Source organism: Pleurodeles waltl, chromosome 9 (genome assembly GCF_031143425.1).
Source record: "Pleurodeles waltl isolate 20211129_DDA chromosome 9, aPleWal1.hap1.20221129, whole genome shotgun sequence".
Classification (NCBI taxonomy): Eukaryota; Metazoa; Chordata; class Amphibia; order Caudata; family Salamandridae; genus Pleurodeles; species Pleurodeles waltl.
The window spans coordinates 457491308-457507283 of record NC_090448.1 but is presented as its reverse complement, the minus strand read 5'-3'; the positions used below and the strand labels follow the sequence as shown (position 1 = coordinate 457507283).

At 41.1% G+C, this 15976-nt stretch overlaps 2 protein-coding genes across 2 annotated transcripts in view; one reads left to right on the top strand and one right to left on the bottom strand.

Moving 5' to 3' along the window:
• The window catches only part of TDRD9 (tudor domain containing 9), a 2107755-nt gene that overhangs the window by 445386 nt on the left and 1646393 nt on the right, over positions 1 to 15976 (top strand). The window contains exon 5 of the mRNA XM_069207577.1: positions 9744 to 9866. Within this exon, the coding sequence (XP_069063678.1) occupies positions 9744 to 9866 (123 nt within the window). The remainder of the gene's footprint in view (positions 1 to 9743; positions 9867 to 15976) is intronic.
• Positions 1 to 15976, bottom strand: part of RD3L (RD3 like) — a 661792-nt gene that overhangs the window by 349120 nt on the left and 296696 nt on the right. The window lies entirely within an intron of this gene.

Sequence of the window (15976 nt, the reverse complement as noted above, 5' to 3'; positions counted from 1 at the left end):
CTATCTACATTGATTGTGTGTGATTTGTACTATTGTGTCCAGTTCTGCAATGAATGCTTAAATTATTGATGCCTAAATTAGTTTGATGACTCCAAAGGAAACACCTCAAAACAAACATTCTTTTGGGGGGAAGGTGGCAGATCTCAAAGACAAGCTTCCACAGGCTCATGTAGTGTATACATTACGTCACCACCATGTTGTAGGAACTATTTTGGCTGAAGAAGCCAAATCTGCTGTAGCTACAACTTCTTTTGCTACTATAACTTGTTCTCATATGAGGCTGGATGATGAAACATTGGCTGCAGTGAAAGCTTCAGCTGATTGCAAACCCTTACCAAAAGCATATCCTGCAAAATATTCCTACTTAAGTGCCCAAAATACTGCCTTTGCAACAATAGCAGGGGTGGATGATCGTGTGACTACTAACCAAGAATAAAGATTAAGTTTTAGCAAAGCAGCACATGAAAGTATTACTTCAGCCCATGCTCTTGTGACTGCTGCAGTCCCCCTATTGCATAAATGCTATTGGTGGCGTGGTGGCGTGTCCATACCAGCAGACAAAGTAGTATATCCTTATTTGCAACATTTGCCGACAAATAAAGGATCCATCATCAAACGCCAACCGCAGACACCCCTCTTAGTTTCCAACAAACCATTACAAAGTGTGAACCTAGACCACTAGGGTCTCTTACAACTAGATGGTGGATACAAATATATTCTTGGTGCTATTGATTCATGCTCCAGATTTCTGTGGGTGTGGCAACAATGATAAGCTGACGTTCAGACTGTTATTTAAGATTTGCAAGTGGTCATCGGGACATATGCAGTTGCAGCATTCCATTTGAATCAGGTACTTGCTTTTGACTCCAGGGTGTCAGTGACACAATGGCAGCAATAGATGGTGAAGTAAATTTCTCATCGCCTAATCATCCAGGGGGAAATTTAATTGTGGAGCAGAAGAACCAAGACTTAAACCAATCCTTAACATCTAGAGAATTATATTCACGTCATAGTTGGCTACATCACCTGTATGTAGTCCAGAGAGCACTAAATCTTCCCAGAAGGTCTTTGGGAGGGCATACCCTCGATGAAGTGCTAATTGGGATATCCTTGGATGTCCCAGATCTTGTTGACCCTGGTGCGCTGGTGGCTTAAAAAACCTTTCCCATAAATGAATGTGTCACTGTGATGTGAAAATTCATCCGCACATGCTGCCACCTTCGAAATGAGGGACTTGCCGCCATCCACAGGTGGGATTCCTAAAGTTGGGTATCTAGTTTGTGAAAAGATAACCTTGAAGGGAGGAGTTTGGCCCATCATACAGCTCACAGATTCCAGTCCTGGGAGTACACTGTACCAGAAATGTCATTCGACCTCCACTCCCTGGTTCTAAATAAATCAGGTTATTTTCAATTGATAACATCCAATTGCATCATGTGGCTGATCCTGCACAACAGACCATTAGGAGTCCTTGGTACTTTTCATGCAATTCTTGCTACCATCCAAGAGTTCTCTCTCAAAAGACCCAACAGTGATGACATTATTTCCCCAAGGTTGGGTAGGGCGGAGAATAAACTTTTTTGTTGATGCCACTTCATCTACAAGAAATGTCCAGAATTAAAATTTGCACTCTTCAGATGCAACACAAACGGGTGGACTTGTTTATTATGAACCACCAATGGATGCATCTACCTGTTCCATTTCACCTGCACTGGCTCCATTTTTTGCAGAGACTGCTTCTGGTTACTTTACCCACATGGCCAAAAATTTCAGCATCATCTACAGTACCTGTATCAAAAGCATGTAAGCTCCACATGTGGCCTAAACATAACTGATAAGTCCTTGGCATTATCTGTGGATACTACTGTCACTGCTTCCCTTTCTTCTGTGGATTGGTTTTGGCATTGTTTTCTTTGTTCTGATACATGGTAATTTTCTTCCTGAATGCTCTGCTGTTGAACTGGTGAATGAGGTTTTAAAACCTTAGCTATTCTCACATAAGATCCGAAGACTTGTCCCTTGTGAACATTACAGCTGTTGCAGTATCTGAATGGATCGTTTGGGATACAGTAACTTTTGATATCTTTTGCCGCTACAGAAATGTTTCAAATTGCATATGTTTTTAAAGCATCAATGAATGATTCTGTTACACATGGGGGTTGTTCCTGATGACTGGGATGTAAAAAGAGTTGATTTCTGAGCTTGAATATTGGACTGTATTTGAAAGTGAAAATGCATACCTGAACACTGCAAATTATGAGGAAATGTTCTGTTATCACCATTACGGACATCATTTTCTACACTGAGCTTGTACTCCAAGAAAGGTTTATAGTTCTACACAGTGGGAACATTGTCAAACTCCACCAGTGGGGAGTTATAAAACATTTGTAGAAAATGTATCTTATTTTACTGAGCATGTTGTTAAAGGTGCAGAGTTCCATTACTATAATTTACATCCATCACATCAAAGACCAGGAAAAGATTATGAACAGAGACATAACATTTCAGTGAATTAATAAGTCACATCTTTCATGCGTCTAACACCGCTGGTATCTGCCACTTTTTTAAGGCTAATGGCTCTAGTTTTGTCAGCAGCCTCCCCAATGTGTTTGGAGTAATACTTTCAGCTTTTTTCAAGCGTTTTTGGAGGATTTTGGATAACATTGGTGTTAACTGGTGGTATCCTGCAGTTGCTATTTTTGATTCGAAATGGATACTCCATCTCAACTAAGAGTTATGATGGAGCTCCCACCAGCCCAACTGTATTGCGAACCCATGATTGGGTATTTCGGAGCATCACTGTTGGAAGAACTAGACAAGAATTGGTCACTGTCATTTGTTGTGTGCTGCCCATCTGCTGTTGCTTGTGGTGCCTCTTCAAATTTGCACTAGAAGTGTGTCTTGCCTTAGAACACGTACTGTTTATAGACGTAAATCTGATGATGTTCTCAATGAGGGTTAATTGCTGGACTTATCCACTGAGAAAACAGTTTTTGCAGGATGCCTTCAGTGTGGTGCTCTTTGTCAGTTTAGTGGCTCATGATGCTTCAACTGCGCAATATGCTACCTCCTTTGCCGGACCTGTGACTGAGGCATCGGAACATGTATGCTCCTTCCATTTTTTGTTTTATGTGCTGCTCAACTTATCACCTGCCGAAGTGGGGTCTTTCTTAGATATCATACGTTCTCTGGTCGTACATCTGATAATGTTCCCGATGACGGTTCATTGCTGGTACTGACAGTTGAGATTGAGGTTGTTGGGTGATGTCTTCTATGAGCCGCCCTTTGTAGATTTATTGGCTTTGGTGCTTTAACATCTGGCATTGCTTGGAACGCTGCCCCCTCTGGCCAGAGGTGAGGCTGAAACAATGGATCATGTGTGCTTGTTCCACCTTTTGTCTGATGAGCTGGTGGATTTATCGCCTGCCGATGTGGGGTTCATCCTAGATCCCTTTGCATTGACGCGTTGAGAGACCTCCTGTGAGATCATGACTATTTTTAATTTGACGTTTTGGATATTTTTTCCTAAAATTCTTAAATTTACCTCTTTATAATTTGGCTGCGTAATTCAGACTGGTCTGCTTGTCAGCTTTGACATTTTTATCTCTTATTTATATTTTTAGCTTGCCTTTGAATAGTTAGCATTAGTGTAGGTTAAGTCTTGGACCCTGCACCTTGTACTAACAATGGGGAGAATTTTGTGGGTTCCTTTCAGCACCTAGATCAGGCACCCATATTTTAGCTCTTAAGTCTGTAGCCTGTACATTTAAGAAGTATGCACATGTTATTTTATATTTTATCAGCTGCCTGTCTTCGAAAACATGCTTGTTTGTGTTCCACATTTATCTCTCTTCCACGCATTTCAGTCTGTCATATTTATACACTACAGTTTACTGGGTATTGCTGATCCAAGAGTTATGGAGCCAACCTTCTAAACATAGACAGATTATTACGTTAGACGTCTTCTCAGAACACAAGTTTTGTTATATAAACACCACACAGGCCGAAGAAGGGTAGAGGGGACATTCCAGCCAGCCTTCTTATGCTGTGCGCTACTTCCGTCAACAGCTTTACTGATCTTGGCCTCGTCTTTCTTTCAGGTATGGGGTCAGGGCTCCTTTCATAAGAACGGGACGGGCAGATGGGCTAACACTGCTATGCTCTCATGTTAGATACTAGCATGTAGGTAGGAATTCTTAGACTTATGATTGTCAGGATGTTGGGACTGTTTATCTGTTTCACTCTAATGGTCATAATCATCACTGTATTATGCTTTATCTTCCTAATAATCACAGCCAGCTCATGCCTTATATCATAGAATGCATTTTCTTTAATACATGTATTGAAACTTATCCTGCTTTTTTTGTCTGCCTTCACATGTATGAGACTTTGTGCAACTGAAAGAGGTAAGATCTGTTCTGCCACCACTTCCCTGGGGAGTCAGTGTGTCATGTTTTTAGGCTGCCACAAATCACCTTTAAGTTTGGGTGAGGTGCTGGTAGATAGCCTAGAAGGTCAGTCCGACTGGTGTGGGACTGACTGAGTCACCCACACGCAGTGGTGCTGCTGCCCGGAACCAAGCAGTCTTTCACCCCCAGATAAGAGTCCTACAACACTGACCTTGTCCTTCTTTGGGTGGTAATGTTTTTGCAGGCTGAAAAATTACCTGCCAGAGTTTGTGCAGACTACTGTGCTGAGTGTAAAGAGCTATCCTAAAGGCATGATGGACCAATTAAACTAAAATTAGGTAAATCATAAATATTGCAGCACTAAACAGGTCACAAAATCCTAGTTCAGTAATACATACATCCCTTGTTAAGAATGACACAAAGATCAAATGGGGAAAAGCGTGGCTATATATTTGAGGCCCTTTCAGTGAAGGCCGCAAATGCTTATGCCTTTTTTGAGCTGCTGTGCCAGTGAACCATGGAGTCACAATTCATTCCTTTGAGCAAGCTTCTGGACAAGTACAAGATGCAGACAAATGCAATTCTGAAAGTGTGTGAGCAGATGTCCACAGCAGCTACCAATGGATCCATGGAGGAATCAAATACAAATCCATAACAGCCAAAACGTCAGCCCTAGTGGGTAAGAGTAAACTACCACTAATGTAATTTTGAAATCTTATGGAGGATGTTTCTCCTCTGTCATAACAGCAGCATCGGAGGATAGATCAAAGTTCTCAGTCACCAAACATGTAGAAGGACTTGACTCACATTTATTTCCTCACCAGATAATGCTAGTTGTGGGCATTTCAGATGATTTGTTTGCAGGAACAAACATTATGAAAGGCATATGGGTTCTAGATATTATTTAGTATGGCCACTCGCTAAAGTTAACTGGCAGGCTGCAGTAAATTCAAATGCCTCTGAAACAGCAGTAACACCAATCCACTTTAGCAGAAATCTTGCAAACTCTGTTAAAATGCGGACTGAGGGTAATGTTAAATTGAAAAGAGACTACGGTTTTATGAATTTTTTTACTACTAGAATATTAAAAACGGGTTTGCTAATTGATAATGCTCCTGAGAAATCCCTAAAAGGTACTAGAGGAAACAAGGTTTTCAACTTCTGGAGGTTGCATATTTTTGTTTACTCATCCATCTGAAGTAACAACTGTTCTTGCGATTCATAGGCAAAAACCATCTATGAAAATTTGCAGTGTTCCCCTTTGACCTGTAATTGGTCCGCACGTTTTAAGGAAATTGAATGGTCCAAGAATATCTTATTTGGTACATTTTGTTAATCATTTGACATTTATCTGTCCTATGAGCTGATTAAGACACCTTTGTGGCAGGAAAACAGACTCCAAGACAAGAAAATGCTATAGATGCTAAATGCCTTGGATCCACTGTGACCGTAACAGAACTCTTCACCCCAACCACCAGCATGTTGCTCCGGGGGACACACATTTGCCTTACAAAAAGTACAGCAACAGCACATAGGACAAGGGGCGTGGCTTGAAAGCCAAAGATGGTGGCCATTTAAACTCCTGGCTCTGCTCCGGCCCGTAATTTATCCTCCTTCATCTCTCACCCACTGTCACAACTTGCCCCTGAAACGTGAGGGCCTACAACTGCTGCCCTGAAGACAGTTCCCGTGTTTGTGGGGTGATTTTCCACCCAACGGAGACCCTGAAGGCTGGAGAGGCTGCTGCTGGGTGCGCTCGCCTGAAGCTTGTAGGCCAAGGAGTGCATGCTGACGGTAGTGATGGGCTATGACACACGTGAGTGGTGATGGGACCCTTCCCACCTCACCCTCAACACCTCCGTGACTCTAGTGAGACACTAGGCCTTCTAGAGTTTGCTTGTGTGAAGCTGGAGATGAGGAGAGGGGGTTGAGGACGCACAGAGGGTGGCTGAAACAGGGCAATCCAGACTTTTCAAGGCACATATCTGTGCCCGGCACTGCCCTTTAGTGGGGGGAGGCAGTCTGACTCTCGAGTCTCCCTGTGCTCTCTTCCTGTTGTCTAGGGGTCCCATGGCCTCACAGATTCTGTAGCCAGTGTAGGTCTTGATCCCATTTGGCGGCCAAGTAGGGCCTCAACTGAGGTGTCAGGGCACATTTTGGCACTCAGTGGGGGCCTGTGTTGTAGCATTGACACACTTCAGTTTACTATGATGTCGAAGGGTCTGATGGGTTGATAGTCTTGCAGGGTCTGAACGGATTACCTCATTGCTGGACATCATATTCCTCACAGCTTTGCACTGTACGTTTATAGCTGGTGGCTGTGGGCTTTCCTGATGGGCTTTCTGATGCTTGTGACTTGTGCATCTGTATGATCCTGCAACGCTTGGTGGTGGCCCTGCTGGACGACTGCAGGTGGCCAGATCTGAGGTTATGGGTGCGCATCAGTGCCTGGTGGGGGCTCATGTCACAGCTCTGACTTGCTGTACTTGGTGGGTCAAACCACTGATGGTGGGGTTCGCTATTGTGGCCTGGGGTGCAGTGTGCTTCCCATGGGTCTGTTGGTGCATTTGCTGGATTCTGGGGGTGAGGAGTGTAGGGACTGGGCCTGAACCACTCTCCTCCCTCTTGTGCCTCATATGTCTTAGGCTGCTGATTATCACCCTAATGGGAAGCCAATGCAATTCCCTAATAGCTTGGGAAGCTGAGCAGAGTTTTGTGAGGTTCTTTGCTAGAATTTGAGTCTTTGTGAAGACCGGACTGTGGAAGAAATAATCAACGGGTTGAAATACTCTCAGGCATCCAGCCCGTATAAAATTATTGTAGGTGTATTAGAATCTTGCCCCAGTTCCGGAGCTTTATGCTTGAAACAACTCTTTGATCACGGTTTAAATTCCAGGTCTGTCCCATCGTCTTGGAAGGGTAGTATAATTATTCTTCTTTATTAAAAAAAGGGTAATAGAAACAACCCTAAGCGCTACAGCCCTTTTGGTCTATTGGCTATAACAGGTAAAATATTTGCCAAATGCCTTTTTCACAGACTTTATGAATGGCTACATACAAAATATCTTCTCCTGATTGAACTGTGTGGTTTCAGGGAGGGCTGTTCTGCTGCAGATGACATTCTAGTTTTACTAATGATTGCTAAATATTCGGTGAAGTTGAGGAAGACCAAAATTTGATTGTGTTTATTTTAGCACCACATTTGATAAAGCAGACCATCTCCCTGCTTTGGCAAATATTACTACATTGGGGCATTCCAGCTATGTTATTAAGCCCACTGCTATCTTTATATCCTGACAACTGGTTAAATAGCATACTCGGTTCGGGGTCTGAATATACTTCCAATATTGCAGTTCAAAATGGCCTTAAACAGGGCTGGATTTTATTGCCCTTAATATTTTTCCTTTACCTAGCTGATTTTCCTGAACATATAAACACACAGAATGCCCACCTCCTAAATTAGTGTTCAAACCAATTTTGGTGTTAATGTGTGCCGACGATTTATTTTGTTGTCTCTAACTCCAGTTGCCCTCCAATGACAATTATGTGCCCTAGCGGTTTACACCTTCTCCTACAACTCAGGTGTGAATAAAGGAAAAAATACAATTGTTATGGGAGACCCTGGTCTGATATCTTGAAGTAAATGGCTTTACGAGAATGGGCCATATTAGAACTAGTGCAAGTGTATAATTATCTTTAGACTCTTAACGTAAACAGCCTTTCATGGTCTAACCATGTCAAGGGGAAAACCTCAGAAGCAACTGTAATTGGGTTTGGCGTAAATAAAAAAAAGGAACGTTGTAGGGTAGAGATGTTTCAAAAGTATGTCTCAAAATCACTTCCACAATACTATATGCGGCAGAGCTCACTCAATAACTGCTTTGAAAATTACACTGGCATCGAATCTAAACTTAGAAAATATTGCTTATTTTTGGGGCAGTCATCCACAGTAGAAATTAGTTGTTTGGAGTTGCCGATAGCTAGTTTTAACTATCGGGCTATTGTTCAAATTCTCTGATATGCTTTAAAGCTCTTTAGTAGTCGTGAAGTTGTTTGGGATGTATTTGTGCTCAATTTTGAAAAGGCGTTTATCTTTTCTAAATTATTTTGGTATTTGGCGGCTCAGTTATATCTCTCAAAAGATGATATTTTTCAATGTAACTTGACTGAAATCCTGTCCTTAAAACTGAAAAAATTCACAAAACGTGGAAACTATCAAGTTAATTTAGCACTTGGTCAACAGGTTCCAGGATTACAATGAAATTGTTTCCTTGTCACTCATGGTGCAATATAGTTTTATTTAAGAGCAAATCTAGAACCTCTCATGAGGTTTAGTTATATGAGGTTTAAGTTTGGCCTGCTCCCATTAAGCGTAAATCCAAGGGCTAAGCAAAGGGTATTCTATGGGCAGCGGAGTTGCCAATCCTGTTTAATGCCATGATGCAAGATTTAGGGAATGTGCTGTGTTTTTTTGTCCTGGTATATACATTTTGAGATCCAACTATTTGGTATCAATTTGGAAAAAATGCTCCCCCGCAGCACATGAAGAGGCATTTTTAATGTTTAAACCACCGTCTGTTAATGTTATCGGATTTGTCATTTTTAACATTTTTAAATTAGAACAAAGTTTTTTTGAGGGACCACGTTACAATTGTTGGGGAGAAGTACTAAACATGTTTTAGAAAAAGCCTTATTGGTGGTTCCAAGAGCCTTTGTGTCTGCAATATATTTTAGCTATATCAAGCCAACGGTTATCAAAATTTTGATGATTTCTCTTTTTACCAAATAACTACTGAAGGCGGGACTGAGTGGGAGATGTATGACTGTATGCGATTTTCTAACTGTTACCAGTTAATGTATTTGTAAATAAAAAAAAAAGATGATTCTCTGGCATGTTTTAAATGATTCGTCTAGTTTGTAATTTTAAGCTGATGCATTCTGTTTGTGATTTCAGTTTTTCTGTGGAACCACTGAGTAAATAAATTATCCGAAGATTATGTGGTTGTTTTGAGGTGGGGCATGACTGTAGATTTCAGCCCCACAAATTTGCTTTGGTAAGCAGTGTTTGGTCCTGGTAGAAAGCGATATCATTCTAAGCTACGTGTATCACTTCTTGTGAGAAGGGATACACTGATAAAGAAAACCGGGGACACTAAGAAGGTGCCTATTTTCTGTTCTTTGGAAACACAGATCATAGTGAATTACAATTACTATAGAGCAGCTGTGAAAAACATCATTCATTGATTTTTTGCAGTACAAAATGTCTGCAAACCCTTGTATCAAGATTGTTGGTGCGATTTCAGTTGATGTTTTGTACTCTGTAATTTTTCCTAGGTTGGTTTAGACAAAATGGCAACCAAAGACACTAAGCTGATTTACATGACCACCGGAGTTCTAATGCAGAAAATAGTTGGTGCCAAAAGCCTCAGAGAATTTACTCACATTTTTATTGATGAGGTAAGTGTTTTACTTTCCGTGGTATTGTTCTTGGTATGTGCCTAAATACAAACACTATCACAGCCCAGGAAATGTGGTGCAGTGGGGTTGTGTGACTTACGCAGCAGCATATTTTTTTAATCCTAATCCCTGTAACCTAAAAATTAAACATTTACAGAACCATTTTAAAAGGTTTGTATGGCTCATTAATGAGTATAAAAAAGTATTTTTTTTTTTTTTTTTTTTTTTACAAGTCGATACATCAATTGTGATGGGACACTTCATTGAAATAAAGAAGTAGCATTTTCATTATACAGTAACTTCAGCTCCACTGTTATTTTGTGGACCACATATTTAAAGAATCTGGATTTGCCAGTCTCATGGGTGGTGCTCAAAATGTACTATTGTTATTCCTTATTGTTTTTTTTTTTTTCTTGTTTTTTTTCCTCCCAAAACTACATTTACTTTCATCAGCATTTCCATTGACATTGAAAGAAGGCTGAAAGATGTAAAAACTTTTGAAATCAAAATGAGTCTTGTCTTTCCTCGTCTCTGATTTTCATAATCAGACTTAATGCTGTAATGACTCTCTTATCTAGATAGACTGAAAGGTTGGCTCAGAACTGTTACCTTTACCTAAATCAATATCATCCCTAGTAGGAAATCAAGTCTTCTTAGACAGTTGTTGCCATCACCCACTATATTGGACCAGGGACTCAGCTAGACTGGCACTTCTGTTGGAGGGGGTAACTGGTCAACCACTGGAGGCAGGTCTCACACTTCAAGCAATAGGGTAGACCTAACCCTAGAGCCACTAAAAGAAAACAGTGATAATATGTGCCATTTAAACGTATTGATCAAACCTGATAGGATAACAAACATGTTTTAGTGGATTTAAGTGTTTATAGTCTACTGACAAAGATCTTTAAAAAGGGCAATGAGTGATTTACAACTGATTTACAACTAAAACGTAGCTTCTACAGATTTCAATGCAAAGCACTTTAGAACCAGTTTTCTTCACGTTACTACAAGATAATGGCTCTTTATACCAATTTTCCCAGAAATCCTTCTGTGAAATAACAGCCCATGAAATATTTTTAATTTGATCTGCAGAAAGACCATCCTGTCTGACTTTTGACCCAAGGCACGTTTTCAGTTTTCTCATTGGACTGCCGCAACATATGCTTATTTATAGTGGCACACATGACAGATCTCAGAACATTGAGCTGGGAGTGTTAATGTACCTGATTTGGGGATGTGTGACAGTCAAGACTTCAGTCTGATTACTAATGCATCTTCCATTCTTCTTGAGATTGAATTAGTGAATGCTAATCAGATGGCAGTACTACCATCTGTTAATTACTTACCCCGGAAACTGCATTGTTCTAAATCAAGATAAAATAGTTCTGGTTAGCACACCACATTGATCAGGTCTTATGTGAGATGAGTGAGCGACATCTACCAACCCTAAAGAAAAGGCAAAAAAATATAGCTGCCATAAAATGTTTGCAACAAGTAGCGTTCTAGCATGCAAAAACTATTCCTCCAAGCTCCAGAACAAATTAAATGTGCAGCTTATAGGCAGTGTCCTCCAAAAAGGTCACATAAACACGCATTATGCCTCTAAATAGCATATTTTACAATAACAATGCTCATGCTTAAGTTTCTGTTTTGAAGCCTGCAGCAAATAGGGCCTGATTAAGAATTTGAAGGACGGGAAAGCCTGTCCGCCAAAATCCTGACAGGGATTGCCGCCGCCTTTGTGACCACCACCCCGCCGGACCTATTAAGAGTTTCCTGCTAGGCTGCCGGGCGGAAACCTAGGGTTCCGCCCGGCGGCCTAGCGGGAAACAGGCTACAGCATTGTCTCTGTCTCGTAATCGATTTGCCGGCACCCTCGCAAAGTTCACTCTGTGCAAGGCAGACAGTGAGCATTGTGATGGTGCTGGGCAGGGGACCCCCTGCACTGCCCATGCAAAGTGCATGGGCAGTGCAGGGGCTCCCTTGTGGTCCCCTGCACCTGTTATCACCAGCCTTTTTATGGCGGTGAAACTGTCATGAAAAGGCTGGTGGAGAACAAGGTCGTAATCTGCAGGGCAGCACTGCCCTGGCGGATTAACATATCTGCAACCGCCATGCCATCGAGATCATGAATCCTGGCAGTGCTGGCGGAACCCTGGGGGTCTGACCGCCAGGGTCTTTATGTGGTGGTTGGTCCGCCACAGCAGCGGTGGTCCTGACCGCCACCGCGAAGCTGGCGGTCTGAAGACCCCCATCCTCTTAATGAGGCCCATAGTGTCAATTCCACTAAAGTATCAGTGCTATTTGTAAATCCTGTTGGGGCAATGTGCATTATAATATGCTACATTTGTTATGACTTTCTCTAAAATTCATTTGAAAAGAATTACCATATTCTCCTAAATGTCCATACTAGTTATAGAAGTTAGCCAGGCCAGGGACAGTAAGGGGCAAATGATAATGGGGCGCAAAAGGGACACCAGGTAGGCAACATGGTTACCAAATTTTCACTGGAACAAGTAGTTAACACAGTAGTAATTTACGTGTGGAATGCTTGTTCATTGGTAACCTGTTATACACAATATCAAAGTCCTTTTGACAGACATAGGCTTAGTGTGACAGTGGAATAAGGTTTTAGAGGCACTTTGCTGCCAAACTACATCAGTTTGAAGAGGCAGGACATGGTGATGCAATGTTTACAAAAGGGATTGCTTGTGTACTCCCTCTTCACAGACACCATTCCAGAGAAAATCCACACAAGGCATACGTTAAAGCAAATTCTGCACCTGTCTTGCTATACACTCTGAGAAGCTGATCACAGGGTTGTTTGTTTTAAGCAGTGGAGTAGGTCTCTGGCTTCCCATAAATTATATCTTCAGGCATTACATAGCTGAACTATCTCTCAGTCTCACCATAGGTCAGTGGACAGCCAGCTGAGCAAAGACTCATGTGACAGTGCTCCATCACAGGAGCCACAAGTCCTCATTTCTGCTTGATTCTAAAATTGCTACTGTCCCTCCCTTTAGGGCTTGAGGGCTCCCACTAAATATACTGAAAACTCATACACGCAAGATATGATTTGAGTTGTTACTTATAATTTGCCACGAACACCCTAAAACTGACCGACTAACCAACCACACCAGAAAAGATATGAAGATAATCAATAAAAGATTAATTTTAAGAGCCATCCTGAATGTAGAATGGTCCTCTATTTTGTATAGCCAAGAACAGTGCATTTCCAATAGCAGAAGCAACAAAAGCGAAGGAACTCCCCTGTTTACACCCCACATACCCTGCCTTTCTAAATCGAGGGACTGATAGCAGGAGGTAAAATCAAACATGGGGATCATTTAGATTTGGAAGCAAACATATATGCAGCACTTGCACTGTTTCATAATAGGCTCCCTGGGCATAGTGGAGTGCCCTTATAATAGACCTTTATAGAAACTAAAAACCACTACAGCTTATGGTGAGCCTCAGAGAACCTATGAAGTTTTCCTGAAATTCTTAACAAGTCATGCCGCCATATTATGAACACATTGATGCGCGTAAATAGCTTACTCAGGTTAACTTAGCAAGAATTAGAATATTTCAATCTAGAAATGATGGAATCATTAACTTGAGCTTTCAAGTGGCAAAAAATAATAAGTTCTTGTAAATGTGGTGGAAAGTGCCAAACATGCCTTTCGTCCCGGTTGATCTACCCCCAGTGCAAACTTTATGCCATTAATTACCACTACTGTGTGGTAACAACAAAGCAAAATAAAATATATTCCTAGGATCACACAATTTAGCCAAGCAGGGAAGCCAGGATCAGGTTTCATGGATTCCTAGTGTGCAATACAGGAACAAGATGGATATCTTTTTCTCTCATATGTTTTGTTTCAAATCAAATGTTAATGCTTTGTCTTTAATTCTTGGTTCATGAGGTTTAAGGGCATGTGAAAGATTGCTCAGTTTGGGCTCAAGGGTCCAAGATTACCTCAAACTAAGCCAGAGCCAGCCTCTGTCTTGAGCCAAGCTTGAATTTACAGTGGCTCGGTCACTTCTAATATAATAAAGTTTGAAAATAATGGCTTGCATATTCATGGTGCTTTCTGTCACAGGGCGAGACCTCCTCGCACTATAAATACACATGACACTATTCCTCAGTGCACCTACTAAGTTTTAGTTTCGTGTCTATGGTTACCCAAAAGACATTTACAGCAATTACATTATCATGTTGAGCTGTCCTAACTTAAGGAATGCATTTCACCCAGTATTTCAATTTGCAGGTCTTCATTTAAAATATGTGAATTGTATTTTATATGTATTTACCTACATGTGAAACGCCAACAGAATAGTTGTAAAATATTTTGTTCTCTTTTAGCCACCTCTGTGGCCCGCCCTCAGTATTGGATATTACTAGTTTAGGGAGTTTATAGAAGAAATAACAAATTGATTTCAAGATGAGGATACTGTAGTATAGGGTGAATTATCTTCGGGATTTTTTCATTCTTTCACCTAGTAAGAGAAATGTGCCGCCTGGAAATAGCTGAAACTTGTCTGACAGCAATAACCCGGAAATAATCTGAAATGTGAAAATGCTTCCTGTGAACTTTCGGATTGAATCCATAGCAAACACTACAGGAAGAAACAACAATCTTTATTTTCCCTGCTTGGAAAGAACACTACTCATGAATATCTCCCAATTACCGCTTTTAATGTAGTAATTACGTTTATTACTCAATATGTAGTTACATAAAACGTGACATGATTTAGTAAAACAAAGAAGTCAGAACTAAAAACAATGAAGGGACTTAATGATTAAAAAAAAAGTTATACAAAACATTCTAAAAGTGCCAGGCTATCACGTGGCCGGTACTTAAGATCTAAAGCTATACAGATAAGGTTAGCAAAGAAACCAAGAGGGAGGAAAACGAAGGAACGTAATCTCAACAGATAACATTTATACCAGACTTTCTAATATGTTAAATATCCTCGATCATGGCTGGTGTTTAAGATGTAATACTTTGCCACTAGAGCTAACATGAAAGTTAAGGTTGCCCTAAAATAGCTTATTAATGAGTGTCTTGGCCATTCCACTGTATACTTGTTGACCAAGCTGGTACATGTGCTTGGAGCAGTTGATCCTACTGCTACCTAGTCGCCAGAACACAGCAGGAACTGCACGAATGGCGGACCCGATTTACCGGATATACAGACAGTGGCGTAGCGTGGGGGGCGCAGGGGGGGCCGGCCACACCGGGCGCAACATCTTGGAAGAGACTAAATCCACGGGTTAGGGGGTGCAAATTACTTGCCTTGCCCCGGGTTAGGGGGCGCAAATTACTTGCCTTGCCCCGGGTGCTGACAACCCACGCTACGCCACTGTATACAGAGATACACCAAGGATTCTGCTGCCACCTGTAGAGGCATAGCTAGAGCTTCAGGAAAGTGTCCTGAGTCATGCCTGTAGATGTACCATCTCTTCAAATACTGGATTGGTTTAATAAATAAATTGTTCTTTATAAAGCAAGAATTTGTCATTCAAGCCGTCTCGACTGACATTTATTTCCTCTACTTCAAAAATTGTATTAACTGTACACTTTTTCATATGGCAAAATTTTCATCATACAGGTATTTTAGGACAATACCAAAGGCAGAAGTCGAACATAACCCACGACAAATATTATTACATTGAAAATATGTTTTTTGTCCCCCACTAAACTTTAATACACCCTCCATGAGCTGTATAAAACAATTAAGTGAGTCATGTCTATGAGTTTATAAATCTGTGTTAAAGAATAAGACTTTGTCACCTCGCAACAAAATAGTGGAAACTCAAGGGCAAACCTATCATTCAGTTGGACCCAGGACCAGGAGCTATTTCTAAAGACCGTGTTTTAGATTTTCCCCAATGCGCCATCGAGAATAAGCCTGCATCTGCAAACCAGAGACTTACTGTTATGCTCAGAAAAAAGAGCTCATTGTTGTCAGCTACGAAAAGTCCCAAGTATGCCACCTGCACTAGAGTGTGACAAACTGAATTGGTGAAAAAAAAAAACAAAGGAAAATAAGACGTACAAATGCATCAACAAGCATTGTGCAACAAAAAAACTCCCACAAGCTGG